This window comes from Nicotiana tabacum, chromosome 14, assembly GCF_000715075.1.
Source record: "Nicotiana tabacum cultivar K326 chromosome 14, ASM71507v2, whole genome shotgun sequence".
Taxonomy (NCBI): domain Eukaryota; kingdom Viridiplantae; phylum Streptophyta; class Magnoliopsida; order Solanales; family Solanaceae; genus Nicotiana; species Nicotiana tabacum.
The window spans coordinates 94,134,663-94,154,819 of NC_134093.1; the positions used below are offsets into that span (position 1 = coordinate 94,134,663).

General features: G+C 36.6%; 1 protein-coding gene across 7 annotated transcripts in view; it reads left to right on the forward strand.

Moving 5' to 3' along the window:
* The window catches only part of LOC107790119 (protease Do-like 7), a 42,954-nt gene extending 39,025 nt beyond the window's left edge, over nt 1-3,929 (forward strand). For 2 of the 7 annotated variants that reach the window (XM_075229766.1, XM_075229772.1), the window contains 7 exons: nt 138-243; nt 832-1,002; nt 1,202-1,281; nt 1,358-1,585; nt 2,537-2,752; nt 2,897-3,054; nt 3,308-3,929. In XM_075229766.1, coding sequence (XP_075085867.1) covers nt 138-243; nt 832-1,002; nt 1,202-1,281; nt 1,358-1,585; nt 2,537-2,752; nt 2,897-3,054; nt 3,308-3,479 — 1,131 coding nt within the window. In that variant the 3' untranslated portion in view covers nt 3,480-3,929. The other 5 variants (XM_075229767.1, XM_075229768.1, XM_075229769.1 and 2 more) reach the window with 5 other exon arrangements.
* Nucleotides 3,930-20,157: the final 16,228 nt, after the last annotated feature.

The window sequence follows — 20,157 nt, forward strand, 5'->3', positions numbered from 1 at the left end:
CTCCTCCATTGTTGTTAAGAAGCTCAGTAACCTTTTGGGCCATTTTGTATAGGCCCAACCTACCTCAATATTGTTGGATTTGACTTAAGTCATGCAATTTTGACTTAAACATTTAATCAGCCCTTATTAACCCTCAGGTAGTCTTCCTCCACCCTTTCCATAATTTTGCTTTGGTTGCATATGACCCCTCTGCTTTGGGAGCTGCTGGCGCCTCTGTGATTCGTGCTGCTGAACTTCTTCCTGGTAAGTGTTAAAACTCTTTGGATGATTCTACTGTTAACCTGCTTCCCTTTCATGTTCTCGCTGCGGGTGGGGAAAGTGATTTGTCTTCATTTCAGTTGCTTAATATGTGAGTATGCATTATATACTCCCAAGTGGAAAGATATTTGGTTCACAAATTTCTTTTGAAAAATCCTCGTTCTAGAGGGGAGTTTTAATCCTGCTACTGATCAGGACGTGATCCCCTTTGACACCATATCTATTTATAAAATTCTTTTCCCTTTCTTTGATCAATGGTCTTTTAGCCAAGTTGAACGCAAATTCTGTAGTCTCCCACTGTATACTGAGATATTCTTGCAGAAAATGGGCATGTTTCACATTCTTCACGAATTAAAATATTTTAAGACAACTTTTCCTTCTTCCCCCTTCCCAAAGTACATAATATCTTTGGATTAGTACCTTGCTGTCTTTGGAAAATTTTCAACATAAGGTTGTGACTCCTTGAAATCCTCTTTAAACTGCTTACCTTGTTATTATGTTTCTCAGAAAATGATGTCTCATCTCATCCAGAACACCTTTTATGTTTCTTAATTACTATTTTGTTGCCAACAGAGCCTGCTCTTTGTCGAGGAGATTCAGTTTATCTAGTGGGATTGAGTAGAAGTCTACAGGCAACCTCTAGGAAATCAATTGTCACTAACCCTTCTGCTGCTTTGAAAAGTGGATCCTCTGATGTTCCGCGATACAGAGCTACAAATCTGGAAGTCATTGAGCTTGACACTGGTATGTTGGAACCTAAGGGCCGTGCTCACTATTTGTGGTGCTGATTCCTATATCCTAGCTCTTTAGCACTCATTTCGTGAACTTTTCATGGTTCTCTACCAATTCTTCTTTTATTCATCAAAGCTCATCCTAATCTCCATCTAGATTACTGCCTTAGCCCTGTCCTATCATCTGTATAATGGATTCTGTGACCTTTCAGATTTTGGAAGCACCTTTTCTGGTGTGCTTACTGATGAGCGTGGAAGGGTTCAAGCTTTATGGGGAAGCTTTTCAACGCAGGTAAGTAATTTTGAACTGCTGCTCGGAGTTGCTGTCTGGAGAAACTTGTTTTAAGTCCTTCCTTCACTCTTTCCAGCTCAAGTATAGCTCGAGTTCATCAGAAGAGCACCAATTTGTCCGAGGTATACCAATTAATACAATAAGCCAAATCGTTGACAGGATGACTTCTGGCACAGGGGGACCACCTCGTCTTATAAATGGTTTGCAAAGACCTATGCCGTGCATAAGAATATTAGAAGTAGAACTTTACCCTACTTTGCTTTCCAAAGCTCGAAGTTTTGGACTAAGTGATGCATGGATCCAGGTAATCTGCTACTTCTTTAGGTTTCTTTTTCTGTCGTTTATGTTCTTGTGTTTTTCTCTTATCCATTTCTTGAATGGAATGTGTGTTTTGTTATAAAAAAATTTACTTCGCCTAAGACACAGAAACTTGGTCTACTTCCTTTAAAGCTCTTTTAACATCTGGGTCCATATGTGCTAGATGTGTCCTCACTCCGTTAAAGGTTAGTCGCAACTCCCAAGAAGAATACAACCCAAGCTGTAAATGGATCGAAAATTCTAAGGTTACTCGGCGTACTTGGTCTTCAATTTCATCATGAGTGTATCTATCTATGTGGCTTTTGTATCATAGCACAAGTGTATGAGCAAAATTTGTTCGGAATTAGCTGGATGTGATGTTTATGGATCTGGATATAATCATGGACATCTCTGGTTGCCACCTGGTTAATCTTCTAGGCAACATTTACTTGATTGAAATGTCGAAACACCCCCCCCCCCCCCCCCACAACACACACACACACACACAAAGATTAATTCCTACTCCCAAGTAGAATTCAACTAAAGCTTGAAGCTGGTAAATGAGATCATCAATTATACAATTTCTTATTGGGCATGTGTCATGGAATTCGTGCATGGACATATATATCCATCTACCTGTAAACTGTATCATGTTCACGTGTATGGTAAATTGCAACTCCCAAGAAGAATACAACCCAAGCTGTAAATGGACGTCTTATTGCTCAAATCATTTGCCTCTTAATTTTATGTTACCTGACATTTAGAGGCTCTCTATTGATGTTTATGCATGTTAATAGCTTTAGTCCCACTCAACTGTTTCTAAAGGATATCATTTGAATAATCTTAGGCTTTTCATGTGATCTTAAGGAATTCCAGATATTCTTGCCAAGATGGTTATAAGGGGTGAGCATAGTATGTGAGTTGGGCATTTTCTTAATAGTTGACATATCTCATTTAGGCCCTTGTGAAGAAGGATCCTAAGAGACACCAGGTTTTGCAAGTTAAAGGTTGCTTTGCTGGCTCAAAAGCTGAAAACTTGTTGGAACAAGGGGACATGGTCTTAGCAATTAATAAGCAGCCAGTTACATGCTTTCGTGACATTGAAGATGCATGCCAATCGTTAGACCATTCCAGTCACGATGATGGAAGACTAGATTTGACAATCTTCCGTCAGGTTAGCGGGAAGCTATTTAGCATTGGCTTTACTTTTTTCAATTTCTCTCCACTTATTTGATCAATAGGACTTTATTATCATCATCAAGTACAAGAGTTCAGACATTCGCTTAGATTCTTATTAAGTTGTCTCATGGTTTCTCAGGGAAATGAAATTGAACTACTTGTGGGAACGGATGTAAGGGATGGAAATGGAGCCAAACAGGCAATAAATTGGTGTGGCGGTATTCTCCAAGACCCTTATCCAGCTGTACGTGCACTTGGGTTTCTGCCCGAAGAAGGCCATGGAGTATATGTGGCAAGGTGAGGAGACACTAGAATGTTGTAAAAAATTGAAGATGACAGGAGTGCTTCTGATCCATTTGCTTCTCAATTCTTAAGTTTTCATTGCCACGTACTATTTATCACATGTTTTCTTTTAATCTGCTATACTTCAGCTGCAATCTCTAGTCAGCAAGTAGTTAGTAGTTTTTGCTTTAGCTGACCTAATTGTGCCCTTGTGAATTTTCTTTGTCAACTATTTTGTCACAAAGGCTAATTAATGCCTATTTCTCAGGTGGTGTCAGGGGAGTCCTGCACATCGTCATGGTCTCTTTGCTCTTCAATGGATAGTTGAAGTCAACGGCAAACCAACACCTAACCTAGATGCTTTTGTCGATGTGACTAAGGTATGGCTTTTATTTATTGAGAAACTTCGCAAGAACTTATTTTGCATGAAGATGTACTAATCGCGGCTTTAGAAATGAACTAGAGATACATTTCTTTTCGAACGTGGTTCTAGCAAGCTTTGTTAATGATTTTCAGTCAACAAATTTCTGTAATGATTTTTTCTGTGGTCACGGTTTTAACATCTACTTAATTGAGTTCCTTACGGGCAATAGAGCATGGAGAGTTTGTTCGTGTACGAACAGTTCACCTGAATGGGAAGCCCCGAGTGCTCACATTGAAGCAGGATTTACACTACTGGCCAACATGGGAACTTAGGTTTGATCCTGAAACTGCAATGTGGCGACGCAAAGTAATCAAAGCATTGGATTCTGGTGTTCTGTGAACTATCTCGGCTGATTGTTTAAAGCATTTACACTACTCGGAAATTTTTGTACTGTTGGTATTTAAAGTTGTCATGTGTCATTGTACGTGAATCTTAATGAACTAAAGGTATATGGATTTGATGCCTATATATTTTAAAATAATAGATTATCTGATCATTTTTTCCAAAAAAGAAAATTACAGAAATTGTAGAGTAAGATAAAAGGCACAAGGCAGTAAGTTTATTATATGCTCTAGACAGCCTATTGTGTACCTGATTTATGTAAAATATGAACATGAGAAGAATTTTAGTCTCTGTTAACTGGTGATTCCCCAGTTTGCTCACTAGGGTGAATGTTCAAATTTTCTGCTGAATAATATTGTGTAATTTAGGTGACAATATTACACCAAGTTGCTTATCATCTCATGATTTCTTTTTCTATTTATAATTTCTGACACTGCGAACTGTTTAACCATCTCAGTTCCGGGCAAGGGTGTTCAATCCCCAACTGAAGTTTATGTGTTTTATTTGTTATGCATGTTCGAATTGTTTGATTAAACATATTCATGAAATACCTGAAATCAGGAAACAAAGGACTGCTAATCGATTTAATCAAACAGAATTCTCCATATAGGGACATTCATATGGTAATGGGTGGAAAATAGCAACTATAGGAGGATTCATAAGGTGGTGGAGAACCATATAAGAAGCCTTGACTAGACAGTTTACTAATGTCTCGCATTTTAGCAATGCAACTGAAGTAAAAGTTAACGTTAGTATCATTAATATAAGAAAAGGGCTGAATTTTCTGGTCATAGCTTTGTTAGAGATGCAGTATGGATTATAGAGGATACATGGATACATATAAATAAAGGAGAAGGGTTGATGAGAAATGGCCGTAGTGATGGCAGATTACAAGGAATTTTGCTTCTTGTCACCCATATGGTTGGTCAGAATAATTAAAAAGCAATCATTGCATAAACGAAATTCTGAATGAATCGCTTGCTGTTTAAAGCATCTTTAGATGACATTGTATAATGTAGGAAATTTTACGACACCCAATTTATTATAAATCAAAATTATTTTAAAATATTTTTTTCTATAGCTACCTTTCATATTTTATAGCAAAATAAGTATTTATGGTATATAATACCATTGAGGCATGAAATAAGGCATGAAATACGCTATTTATATTTTTCCTTTCTTAGACAACTGGACATACCTATTTTTAAGGTGATTGTCGTTACTGTATTCATGAATACATGGCACGAATACATGTGAGTACATGCACATACAGCTGGACTACCCTGATTTTAGACGCTTTTTACTGATGTATTGATGAATACAACAGCACGAATACATGTGAATACATGCGCGTACAGCTGGACTGTCCTGATTTTAGGCGCTTTTTGCTGCTGTATTCATGAATACATGGCGCGAATACATGTGAATACATGCGCGTACAATTGGACTACACTGATATTTAGGCGCTTTTTGTTGTTGTATTCATGAATACAACAGTGCGAATACAACGAATACACTACCGTAACAACTGAATAATAGTTATAAGAAGTAATTATGTATATGATAGTTATAGAAAGTTAATAACCACTAAACAATAATGGTTTCTGAAAATTCCTCCATAATCTAAAGGGTACGTTATGCTAAATAAGCTGTTATCTATAACAAGTTTTTCTATGTTTTTCTAACAAAATAAAGACTATGGCCCAACTAACTTAAGCAACGGATCAGCTCATTTGAGTTGGAAGAGCATACACACTACTAGTTTTGTGAGGAGATTCTCACCTTAGCAGCTGTTAGCACAGAACATGATACTTACAGCATTGGTATTATTTTCTCGAAGATGAATATAAGGCCCATTTGATAAAATTATTCTGTGGTATTGATATAGTTACGATTCATCAGATCAGTTGGTAGATTGTTACGAAAATGAAATTTAATGTAACTCAATCTCAAAAGCGAGAACTATCCAAAACCATATAAATCGACAACAATACTTCACTCGATGTAAGATTTTATTTAGTATGCACATAACTAACTTATCGTCTTATTTATCCGATTGTACGAGAAATATACTGGTATCCAAAAGCATATGTGGGGTATTATACTACTCATTCCCTTTCAATTTATGACTGGACACAAATGTTAAGAAAAGTAAGGAAGACTTTAAATTTTATGGTCTCAAACTAAAGATGTATATAATGTACTAAAATGCCCTTGAATCTTGTGGTCTTAAATATGCCATATGAAATTTTGAAGTTAAAGAGTTACTCCCTCTATTCCAATTTATGTGAACCTATTTGACCCTCTTGAATCTTCGTATTTCTTAGTACTTTCTGTAGCAACTGGGTCCGAGATAGAATAGAAAGTTTGAGTTAAATTCTTTCTTTTTCGAAGACCTTAAAAAAGAAACGAAGACTTTTAAAACTTATGGTTCTAAACAAGATATGATATTTGTGTGGCTATAATTCTTTTGAAACTCGTGGTGTTAAATATGTCAGAATATTTGTGTGGCTATAAAAGCTTTTCACTGAGGATAGAATTCAAAGTTTAAATTAGATTATTTTCAAATTTAGAAAATGGATCTTTTGTTTTGGAACGAATAAAAAAAGAAATACTTTGTAAATTGGAACGAAGGAAGTACTAAATAGAGAAATAGACATTTTTTTTTAAACCGACTAAAAAGAAAAGTAAAAACACATAACTTAAATTAAAACGTACATTGCCATATGAGGAATAAAAACTATAGTTTTGTCTTCCTTCCCTTGCAAGTGCATGTTACGTCTAGCAACAGTCTGTATGGGGTCAGAGGGTCCTATGCACTTTTATGCAGACTATTGCATTTGCGGTTTGAATGCGCCACTATGAATGCGGAGACGCAATATAATCCCATTCAGTACTAACTTCATCTCTCTTCTTCTATCGACTCTATAGAAATCAAAGATATGGCTAGGAACATTCCTACTCTTCATCTTTATAACAAACTTTCTTTACTTCCTCCTTCTATAACATATTTTGTAACTGTTCTGTTAGTCTTTGCAATAATCTCTATGGTGGCATTTTTATGTGGAGTTGGTGCTCACAAGAGGGAAAAGGAGAAGAAAAAGAGTGTGCAGTTGGGTGGTAAAAAGCCAGTTGGAAGGTTAGAGAGCAACATAAGTAGTACTAAAGCTCTTTTGATGGCCAAAATAATATCTTGGAGAAAAGAGCAAGATGAAGATGATAATCAACCAAAGGAAAATTGGGAAGATGAGAATGCACTGTGGAAAAGAACAATTATTAAAGGAGAAAAATGCAGACCATTGGATTTTTCAGGCAAGATTTCATATGATGCTAAAGGAAATATGGTGTTGGATTAATTCATGGCTTCTGCTTTGTTTTTCTCTTTTATATTCTTTTTTTGGGTGTGGGAGGAAGTGATATAAGAGTGTTGATTGTTCTCTAATTCTCTTACTTTTTTCTTTATTTTCGATTTTTTGGATTTTGCTTTTGGTGATTGTAATTTGTAAGTATCGTTGATCTCGTGACTTTTGTAATATTGTTAACATCCGGGGATAACAAGCTTCGGTACTTGCCACCTAAAGGATCGCTTGATGTCTGTATCTATGAAATCGAGAATTTCGGGGGACATTTCGTTCGAAGTATATGAAGTTTTAATCTTCCTCTAAAATTTTGTATTACTTATATAACATTGGGATTTTTATATAAAATATTACATAACAAATATAATATTATCTATAATTAACATAATATTTAGTTTTTGAATCAAATTTCCCATAAGTATCAAAAACTGTTAATTTGAGTGCCCGTATGAATTATAAAAGAACGTGGTTCTTTATCGTATTCCTTAAGCGTAAAGTAAATAAACAATAAAATGAACACAATGATTTTTACGTGGAAAATCACCCGGCTCAAAAGGTGCAAAAACCACGACCTACCATGTAGGATTTTTAACTCCAACTCTACTAGAACAATGTGCCAAAATATATCAATTACATGACTGTAATTAAATACTCTCTAGTACTCCAACTACTCCTATTTGATTCACAAGTTACTCTAACTTGTAAAGCAAAACACTCACTCCAACTCACTAATTATTTTTGACACTTGATTACAACTCAATTTCCTAAAATACATTCACTAGACTGACTCAGGCAGAATACAATGCAAGTACTCGACTCGAGTAACCAACTTATGACTCTTTTGTTGATGTGTAAAAGGATAGTTCAGAAGTCCAAAGTCGATCATACTTAAACACTTCAACTTAAGATCTTCTAGGAGTCCTATTCATAGTCAGCTTCCTATTTGATAGGACTCCTACTGTTTCAAGGATTCCACAAGGTTTGGAACTTTTGTCTCTGACTAAATTATCCATATCTTCTTGAGCAACGACCCTTATCACTTATAGCAGCCTTCTTCCATCAAACTCGGACCTGGGTAACTTTGAAATAAAATTATTGTCTTGTACAGTCGTACAAGTATCAACATGAGAAACTGATACTTTCTCTTGAGAAGTTGGTTCTTCATAACAATTAAGCAGCTACGTTAAGGACCTGGTTCTTTAAACCCTTAGTCATACTTTTTTAATCATCAAAACTTCAATACTCAATAAATTCTCTCTCGTTGATGATGACAAACCTTGTACACAACAGAACCAGATAATCACATCAAAGAACCAGATAATCACAACAAGTGACAAGTACTATTGACAGACATGTACGTTCAAAACCCACAACCCTCCAACCTTATCTTCCCCCTTTTGGCATCATCGAAAACACAAAAAATTGTTAGACATGAAGTACAGATAATGTAAGATTCAAAGCCAAACATGATACATCACAATCTTAAGAAATATCAAGGCAAATAAACTAGACTGATGATCCAATATAGTATAAAACAGTAAAGCAGAGCAAGAGGAGACATTAAGTAGTACCAAAAGAAGCCCATGGCCTTGTCTTCATCATTAAAACAAAATAAACTAAGCATACTGCAAACTACTCAGACTAAGACAAAAGAAAAAAAAAAGATAAGGCATCACTAGAATAGCAAAAGAACTAAGAACACTGGGAAGGAACATGTTCATGGGTGAGAAGCAGAGGGAGGTCAAAGCTTTCATATGGGTGGAAATATGTTGGGCATTAGCCTCCCTATCTATTCTGAGATCTTCCTTGAGTTGCTTTGTTTCCTTTCTCAGCTCATTATTGTCTTCACGAAGCTTGGCATTATTTTCATCAGCGAACTCTAACCTCTTGCTGAGCTCTGTAGCCCTACTGCTCCCAGGTAGAATAACAGATCATGTGGGTCCTCTAGCCTTGATCTCGGTAACACCATCCAAAATGTCATTGTGGTGTCCAAACTTAAGCTCAAGTAAGAAAATGTTAAGCTTGTCAAGCAACTCAGTTAACATGAAACCATAAGGCATAACATGCTTAGGTTTGGAGGTGTCTGCAGATCTTGTCATGTGCTGAATCATCAGGCTAGGAAGATTGATAGGTCTACCAGTGTCAAGAATATCCATCACAGCCATGTCCAAAAAAGTAGCTTCATGCCTTCTCTCAAACCTCTGCAGAATGCAGGAATTGACAAAATGAAACAATAATTTGTGAAAGGGAGTCATATCAGTCTTATACACTTTCTGGGGAGTATCTAGTTCAAACTTTTGGGAGAGCTTCCTTGTGACCATAATGCCAGTGTTAACATAATTATCTATGGCTGGCCATATTTTATTCAAGTAATTATCAAATCCCAAGGAAGAGATATTCAGAAGCATCCCCAACTCCTCAGTATCAAACTCTATTTCAAAGCCCCCTACCTTACTCTTGACTACCTTCCCATCAAAGTTGAAATTTGCATAGAACTCCACCACAGCAGGAACACATACTGGGGGAAAATCTTTGACAAACATGTGCTTCCACCCCTGTAGCTCAAGTTTTTCAACCAGTTGAGCCGTCCTTTTCTCATCAGTGTTCGCAAAAATCTTTCCATTTAGCACTTTTCTGTTCCTGAACTCTGTGAGTCGATCAACTGCAACTGGCACATTCTTTCTTATCTTACCCCTACTAGCCTTTGCAGAAGGGGTAGCGGGTTTTGTAACTTTGACACCCTTTCTCTTTGGTGCAGAAAACTTAGTTGGCAAGGCAGAGTCAGACTCATCTTCTCCATCCACCTCAATAATAGGTTCCACAATTGAGACCTTCTTCTTTGGCTTCTTTGCACTTCTAGACTCCTTAATGATTTGTGCATCTACAACCTTTCTTTTACTCCTTGTAAGAGGAGTTCTGGTAGGAAGAGCCACTCATTTACTTGTTGAGATTGCTGACTTTGTAGCTTTCACAAGGGTTTTCCTGATTTTCTTCCCTACCTCAGATAGTGGCGCATCATCTTCATCACTGCTTACTTCTTCATCTCTAGTGAAAAGAGTTAACAGAGACCCAGGTTCTTGAGCCCTTGTATCTTTACTAGTTTCTTCTGAAGGGGTTATGATAGCGTTTTCAATGGTCATTGAACCTTCAGATTCCTCACTCATATTCCCATTTTCTTCCTCACTCTCTTTATCACCTTCTTCACTCTCACTTACCTTTTCTTGATCCTCACCCTCACTTTTAGAGTCATCCTCTTCTTCACTATGATTTTCTTTTTCTGCAGAATCATTAACCTGTTCATATGTCTTATCATCTGTATCACTCTCCTTCTCATCTCCAAATGCTCCCTCATTCTCACTTTTTTCTTCTTAATTGGCTATGTTTTGAGCATCATGCTTCTCATGACTGTTCACAACTTCTTCTTCTTTTTCACCCTCATCATCTTCCTTATCCTCAGTCCAACTAAAAGAAAGGCCATCGGAAGCCTCTTTTTGCACATGTTTTCTTGGAGTGGCCTTGACCTTTGTTGACTTAGAGGTATTTTTCGCAGTAAGCTCAGGTGCATGGGTAGTTGCTTTTGGATGAGGGTATACAGTAGAGGTGGGGATGATAGGAAGAACAAAAATATGGGATGATGATGTAGATATAGTGGAGGATATCGAAGGAGACGGAACAGGTGTGGGTGTTGTTTCCCTTAAAGGCTTGACATTTTTCTTCGATTTGGGCTTCATGATTTTGGGTTTTGCTTCAGCCTTGGTCGATGATTTAGTTTTAGAGGGTGTTTGACTAGCTTTAGGCATGGTGATCAGATGAGAGACTCGAAGAAGAGAAAGGGAGAATTAGTTCTTTATAATTGCTCTTGATTCTTGCTTAGGGTTTGAGAGAAACAGTGAGGTCTGAGAAGATGATCATAAGATCCTTTTAAAGACGTTACTCCTAATTTGACTGAAAGAGAGAAGGTGACTGAATTTGAGCTCTAATGGGACTCTTATAACAGTTACTTTGACTGTTAGGATTTCAGGAGTAATTGAACTCTAATTGCACTAGGATTCCCCTTACTCTTTGACTAGAAGACGACTGGAAGTGATGCCAATGGAATTAGAAGTCTGAGTATAGCAATAATTTTAGGATATAAAGTCCTAGTGACTTAAGACAGTGTGGCACATACCTGAGTCAAAGGACCAACTCCTTATTTGTTTCTGCAATAAAGCTTCAACACTTCATATTAGTATCACACAACATATTTATCAGCTAGATTTTTCAAGCAAGTGTGTGAGCTTAATACCAGCACAAAGTTGAATCAAACACATTGTACTTAATTATCTACATCTAATTATGCTTTTTCTAGCTAATCACTGGGATTCAACTTAGAGGGAAGAGTTGATTAGACCTAGTTCTAGTCTATTCCTTTCAAAGTGATCCCTACTCAGAGCTTTAGTAAATATATCAGCAATTTGATCTTCAGTTTTACAAAAGTTAATTGAGATATTCCTTTTATCAATATTGTCTTTGAGAAGTGATGTCTAATGTCAATGTGCTTGGTTCTCTTGTGCTGGCATGGATTTTTAGAAATGTTTATGGCACTGGTGTTATCACAAAAAGTGGAAACACAATCAATAAATATACCATAGTCTCTTAGCTTTTGTCTTATCCATAGCAACCGAGCACATCAGGATGTTGTTGCCACATATTCAGCATCGACTGTAGATAAGGCCACTGAGTTTTGCTTCTTGGTTCCCCAAGACACCAGACAAGAACCGAGAAAATGAGCTGTTCCTAAAGTGCTTTTCCTATCAACATGAAAACCTGCATAGTTAACATCAGTATAACTAACTAGATCAAAGTTATACTCTCTAGGATACCATAGACAGAGGTCAGGGGTCCCCTTGAGATATCTTATTATAATTTTGACAACCTTCAGGTGAGATTCCTTGGGATTTGCCTGGAATGTTGCACATAATCCCACCTGAATACAATATCGGGCTTGCTTGCTGTGAGGTACAACAATGATCCAATCATTCCTCTATATAGTTTTTGTTCCACACTTTTCCCTTCTTCATCAAGGTCCAGCTTTGTTGCAGTGGCAATGAGAGTGTCAATTGACTTAGAGGAGTCCATGTATAACTTTATCAGTAGTTCCTTCATATATTTCTGTTGATGTATCATGGTTCCAATAGATGTTTTCTTGATTTGCAGCCCTAGAAAGAAGTTCAATTCACCGATCATACTTATTTCAAACTCATTTCCTATTATCTCAGCAAATTCCTTGCACATTGCTTCATTGGTAGCCTCAAAGATAATGTCATCCACATACACTTGCACAATCAGAATATTCTTCCCTCTGCTCCTTAGAAATAGAGTATTGTCCACTTTTTCTCTTACAAACTTGTTGGTTAAGAGACATTTTGAGAGTCTTTCATACCAAGCTCTTGGAGCATGTTTCAGTCCATAAAGAGCTTTATCCAGTTTGAACACATAGTCAGGAAATTCATCACTTTCAAATCCAGGAGGTTGTTTGACAAACACTTTCTCCTTCAGATAACCATTCAAAAAGGTACTTTTTACATCCATCTAATATAAGGTGAACTCCATGTGGGCAGCAAAGGCTATCCGTATTCTTATAGCCTACATTCTAGCTACATGTGCAAACGTCTCATCATAGTCAATGCCCTCCTCTTGATTATATCCCTGAACCACCAGTTTGGTCTTGTTCCTTGTGACATTTCCTTGTTCATCCAACTTATTTCTGAATACCCATCTAGTACCTATGACAGTTCTGCTCTTCAGTTTCTATACCAGGCGCCTGACCTTGCTTCTCTCAAATTGATTTAGCTCCTCTTGCATGGCTATGATCCAGTCTGGATCCTTTAGAGCTTCTTTGATGGTCTTAGGTTCAACCTGTGAGAGGAATGTTATGAGTGCACATAGATTTCTTAGAGAAGACCTAGTTTGCACCCCTTCATTTGGATAAGAGATGATATTCTCAAGAGGATGTGAACTTTGATGCTTCCATGGCCTGATCTGTATACCCAGAGAAGATTCACCCGAGGAGTGACCCAAAGGAGCAGGTTTAGTGTGTGTGGCTTCATTAGTCTGGTCAGCAGTTAGAGTAGTTATTTCTTCTTCTTGTTCCTCATGATCACTGTTAATTTCCTTGTGGTTTTCATATCCATCTTCATACTGAGGTTCAGATTCCTTTGTATCTCCATCACTAGTGAATCCTATGTCATAATCTTCATCCTGCAGACCTTTCTCAGCTAGATTGTTAGATTCATCAAAAATAACATGAATATTTTATTTCACACACATAGTTCTTTTATTAAAAACCTTATAGGACTTACTATGTGGAGAGTAACCCAAGAAAACTCCCTCATCACTTCTGTCATCAAACTTACCTAGAGCTTCTTTCCCATTATTATGCACAAAACATTTGCACCCAAAGGCTCTCAGGTGAGTGTTGTCGGGTTTTCTTCCTCGAAGTAACTCATAGGGAGTTTTCTCAAGAATGGGTCTGACCGTACATCTATTAGCAGGTAGAAAGCAATATTGATAATCTCAGCCTAGAAACTCTTAGGCAATCCATTAGCAATCAACACGGTCCTCCCCATTTCTTCTAAGGATCTATTCTTTCTTTCTAAAATCCCATTTTGTTGTAGAGTTCTAGGTGCAGAGAAATTATGGTCAATACCATGTGAGCCAAAGAACTCAAGGAATTTTGAATTTTCAAATTCAGTTCCATGGTCAGTTCTTATACTTAATACATTACACCCTAGATTTTGTTGAATCAATATGACAAATACACAGAAAACATTAAAGGTTTTATCTTTGGATCCCAAAAACAAAGTCCAGATATACCTGGAGAAGTCATCAACACTCACAAACACATACCTCTTACCTTTTCTACTCCTTTTTCTCATTGGTCCATATAGGTCCATGTGAAGGATTTCTAGAGGTTTAGAATTACTTACAAACTTTTTAGATTTAAAGGATGACCTTACATGTTTCCCTCTAACACAGGCATCACATACCTTATCAGAGGTGAACTCAACTCTAGGTAGCCCAAGAACCAAGTCCTTTGCTGCCAACTTGTTGAGTTGAGAGAGACTGGCATGTTCGAGTCTTCTATGCCATAGCAGTGGATCATATTCCTTTACACTCAAGCATATGTGCTCACTCTGGGGAAGTGACATAATCGATATTTTGTAGACATTGTTATGTCTCTTAACCTTTAACATAATTTCATCAGTATCAAGCTTAGCGACAATGCAAATTTTGGAATTGAATTTTACCTCATTTCCTTTGTCGCACATTTGAGAGATACTAAGAAGATTGTGTTTAAGACCTACCACCTAATAAATATCTTCTATAGCATGAGAGAGTGACTTACTAACCTTGCTAATACCTTTTATCTGACCCTTTTTCCCATTTTCAAATGACACACTCCCTCCTTGGAAGAATGTCAATGAGAGGAAGTTTTTATTTTCTTCCAGTCATATGTCTTGAGCATCCACTGTCTAGATACCAGTCCTGATTGTTTCCTCTCACCTTAGCCTGCACCAAAATTCACAAATTAGTTTTGGGAACCCAGACAAGCTTGCATCCTTTTTTGTTGGAAAAGGGGATGAATCAGACCCCTTCTTGCCTAGAATAGGAGAGGGTTAACCTTTGGCTCCTCTTCCTTCTTCACATTTTTAGCAATACCAAAGGTGTTTCTAAATTGAGCATGAATTAAGGCAGGACACGTGTCTCTAAAGTGTCCTATTCTTCCACAATGAGTGCACATGTTATTATCAGAAATTCCTACATACTTGGGTCAAACTTAGGGACATGTTTTCTGTAGCCAATTCCAGATTTGTTAGAGCTACAATGTTCATTCAGCCAGTTCAGGGCATCAGAAGATCTATGTCATTTGCTTAGTCTACAGAGTTCATAATTAACCTTTTTTAGGTTTTCCTGCAAGACTTTATTTCTATATTCAACATCACAAAGATTATCTTTAGCAATTTTTAATTCCTTTTTAAGATTTTCCTGCAGATCACTCATTTTTCCTTTGCCATGTATATCAGGATACTTCTAATTCTTAGAAGTAAGCTCAAGAACCTAGTTCTTAAGGTCTTTGACATGTTTCTCTAAACTAGCTTTGTCAGATTCAAGCTTTTTAATATCAAGTTTGACACAAGAAAAGTTGTTTATTAGCCGATCATTTCCAGTACTCATTTTATCCATTTCGTTCATTAAGGTCACAATTATGGCCATCAGTTATTTTTTGGACTTAGCATGAGTGTTCTCTTTCAAGTCAGATATACTTACCTGGTTTGCTTCATCTTCGTTTCTGAATCGCTCATGGCCATAATCCCTGTCACTTCTTTCTCTATTTTGGATTCTTCAATCGCCATCAAGGCCACTTTGATATTTTCATTTCCAAAGTCAGTTTTTAAGGTCCGCCATATATCATGAGCAGAGATGCAAGAGGATACTCTGAGGAGAGTATTTCTAGACAAGCTTTTGTAGAACTGGTCTTTTGTTTTAGCATTTTTCTGAACTAGCTGACAATCTTCCTCATCGTATTCCTCTTCTCTTTTGTTGCACCTGTTACCTTCACTGTCCATTTTGATTGGGAGAATTGGTCTATGACTAACAATTATCCATAGGTCAAAGTCAGTAGCCTGAAGAAATGTTTCCATAAACAACTTCCATTCATCATAATGGTGTTCATCAAACAAGGGAGGTCTTCCAATGTGCATTCCAAGCTGTATTGGGGGTTCAGTCTCCATAGCTTGGTGTTCATCAATCACAGCATAGAGACTTGTAGCCTCATCCTCCTTTTCTTCCACTAGATCACTTCCACTATCCTCATATGCTACCAAGAAGGCCTACTTCATTGCTTCAGTAAATCCTTTGCCTAGGATTTTTCCTATGTTGGAACCCTTTTCTCTCATCTACTCCCATTTCTCTTTTCAGCTCATTCTTTCCTCCGCTCAATTTCCCACATTGGGCAGTCCTTGACCATGTGATCTAGCTTGCTGCACTTGTAGTACCCATCATAGTTAGTTTTGTCGATCTGCTTGGGCTTACTACTAGTCTCTCTCTTGGATGCACTTTTGGAATTCTTCATGAACCTATTGAACTTGGAAAACATTGATAGATCAGGACCATCATAGTCAGATTCATCATTCTCAGATGCTTTAAAAACCAAGGCCTTATCCTTCTTGGGTTCTTCCTTGCACAGTTCTATCTTTCTTATTTCATGAGTTTTTAAGTTTTCAACCAACTCATCAAGTGAGATTTTGTCTAATTCCTTGGCTTCCTGGATTGCAGTGACTTTTGATTCCCATGAAGCTGGAAAGATTCTTAGAACTTTGCTAACCAGCTCTTCGGAGGTAAACACTTTTTCAAGTGATTTCAGTTCATTAGTTATTATAGTGAACCTAGTCATCATATCATGGATGGCCTCAGGCTCCTTCATGCAGAAGAGCTCATAGTTTCTCATGAGTAGCTCTATCATTGATCTCTTTACTTGGTTTATTCCTTCATGCGCAGTTTGGAGTGTATCCAATATCTGCTTTGCATTATAGCACACAGAAAATCTATTGTACTCATTAGGACCTAGTCCACAGATAAGGATTTTCTTAGCCTCTGCATTCTTCTCCATCATTCTGAAATCTGCTTTCCACAAATTCGGAAAGGGTTTCTTAGGAACTGTTTCATTTTGTGCATTTTGTTTAGTAGGAATCAAAGGACCTTGGTTCACTATGGTTCATATTTCATAGTCTTAAGCTGTCAGAAAGTCTACCATTCTTGCTTTCCACTAACTGTAATATTTACCATTGAACAGGGGTGGCCTGATAGTTGATTGTCCTTCATTAATTTCGGGTCGACCACTCATCTTGTTTCCAAGATCTCTCTAGGTGTTAGACGTGTAAATGAAAGAACCTGCTCTGATACCAATTGTTAATTTGAATTCCCATATGGATTAATATAGAACTTGGTTCTTTACCGTGTTCCCTAAGCGTAAAGTAAATAAGCAATAAAATGAACACAATGATTTTTACGTGAAAAATCACCCGACTCAAAAGGTGCAGAAATTATGACTTACCACGTAGGATTTTCAACTCCAACTCCACTAGAACACTGAGCCAAAATGTATCAATTACAATGCTGTAATTAAATACTCTCCAGTATTCCAACTACTCCTATTTGAGTCACATGTTACTCTAACTTGTGAAGAAAAACACTCACTCCAACTCACTAATTATTTTTGACACTTGATTACAACTTAATTTTTTAAAACACATTCACCAGACTAACTCAGGAAGAATACAATGCAAGTAATCGACTCGAGTAAACAACTTATGACTCTTTTGTTGATGTGTAAAAGTATAGTTCAGAAGTCCAAAGTCGATCATATTTAAACACTTCAACTTGAGATCTTCTAGGAGTCATATTCATAGTCAGCTTCATCTTTGATAGGACTCCTACTGTTCCAAGGATTCCACAAGCTTTTTGACTTTTGTCTCTGACTGAATTATCCGTATCTTCTTGAGCAACGACCCTTATCACTTATAACAGTCTTCTTCCATCAAACTCGAACCTGAGTAACTTTGAGATAAAGTTACTGTCTTGTACAGCCGTACAAGTATCAACATGAGGAACATATCCTTTCTCCTGAGGAGCTGGTTCTTCAGAACAATTAAGCAGCTACGTTGAGGACCTGGTTCTTTGAACACTTAGTCATACTTTGTTAGTCATCAAACCTTCAATACTCAACAAAAACCAAACACGATATTACTATATGTGAATATAATCTATGCACTATTTTATGTGGACAGAATGAAAGATTATAATGCGTAGAGGCGGATCCAGGATTTAAACTCTATGGGTTCAATATTTGAGTTTTTTTAGCATTGAGCCCATTATATTTTAAAATTATGGGTTCATAGCTACTATTTGTTGTAATATTAATAAATATTTACATATAAATTATGCTCTGCATCAAAAGTACTGGGTTCAGATGAACTCGATACCATAAGGCTAGATACGCTCCTAATAATACGTGTATCAATAATACATTTATAAGAGTATCTAAAGAAAAAATAGCTCTTAAATTAGGCAACTCATATACAAAAATCATGTACTATTATTCACCACTAATAATTCATATAATATTATTATTCACTGCATAACAATCTTTGCATTATAAAAATCCATACATTATAATCTGTGACAAGATCGTGAACTAAACAATTCTAAAACCTAGAGTTGAGCTCGTTATTGTAAGTGAATATTTGGTTACGAAAAGTAAAATAACTGAGCCACACAAGAGAATTTATCTATCATATTATATGTTGCTATGATGGGGATAGACCAATGGAACAAAGTTGGTCACTTTTTGCATATTCAAGCTAACAACTTCTCGTAGTTGGGCTAGTATAATCTACAAGTTGAAGGATGATCTCCTTTCTAGTTGATTGTGATTTTTGAGTCTGGAGCCCATTTAGTCATTTTCTAAAAATATTTGGCTGCTATATAGACTTATAAAGCTTCTGCAGATAGAAGCGGACCCAAGATTTGAAAGTTGGGGGAATGTGACATATGAGCGAACTGCTCAACCAGTGCCCGTTAGACTTTTGATCTTAATGTTTCCAAGCAAAATACATGTCTGTTTCTAATATATATAAACTTATATATTTAGAATTTTTTCCAAAATTAACGGGATCTGGTTAACCCTTTTTCTCCAAGCATAGGCCCGTCTTTATCTACAGATTAAGCTGAAACAAAGCTTATAGTATGAAGGGCCTAAAAAATAATCAAAACATTGACAGATTGGGCCTCATAAATCTTTCTGGCCCAAACTATTAAAAACTAGGGAGTTTTATAGCTTTACCCACAAAAACTAAACTAATTACCCTTGCCTACCCATTGATTTTTCTACCTACCAAACTAATTACCCTTCCTACCCATGGTAGCTTTTGTGGGTAATTGTTTCTTTTTTTTTTCCTCATATTCTTTTTTATTCTCTGCTTTTTTTCCTTTTCCTTCTTTTCTCCTTTTATTTTTTCTCGTTTTTATTTATTTATTTTTTTTTCTCTTTTTCTGTTCATATACTTTTTTCCAAAATTATATTATTCTTTATTTTCTTTATTCACCATAATCTGATTTTATACTCAATTTGGCTCGTTTCATTTCATTTTTTATTTTTCTTTCCTTTTGTTTATTTTTTTAATTTCACGTTCCTTTTCTAAATTCATTCAACTTTTTTCCCATACTACTATTTTATGTCTTCCGACACCTACTTCTTATACAATGAATATTATTTTCATGGAACTCCATCAAAAAATCATTTAAGAAAATTGTCACGACCCCAAATTCACTAGTCGTGATGGCACCTAACCCAACCCGCTAGGTAAGCTAATTTATCACAAACCAATTCCAATAACAATTAATAAAGTGATTAAGTAAAGAAATATTTGATTCTTATACATTCCTCAAGGATTGATAGTACAAATCATGAGCTTCTAAGAATAGAGTTTACAAAGCGGAAATGAAGTAAATACATCATCTGTTTGAAAAATACATTAACAGAGTTTTATAGATCTAAGTCTACCATGAACAAGAGGCAGCTACAACCGGGACGCAGGTACATCTTCAAATCCATCTCCCATCGAACACAGCAACATCAACAGTCAGTATATGCACGCAAGGTGCAGAAGTTTAGTATGAGTACAACCGATCCCATGTACTCAATAAGTAACAAACCTAATCTTAGGTTGAAAGTAGTGACGAGCTAACAAAAAGGTCGAGTCCAACACCAATATTCCACAACAGTTCATTACAACATAGTACAAGTAACAAAAGAGGTATCTCAGAAATAAAATGCTCAGTTTGTTCACAGTTCCAGAAAAATAGGCATTTCTTTTCAAGTATCTCAGTGAAAACCCAAATCTTTTACCGAAAAAAAAAGCCAAATACGAGTAAGTTTGAAAACTATAATTT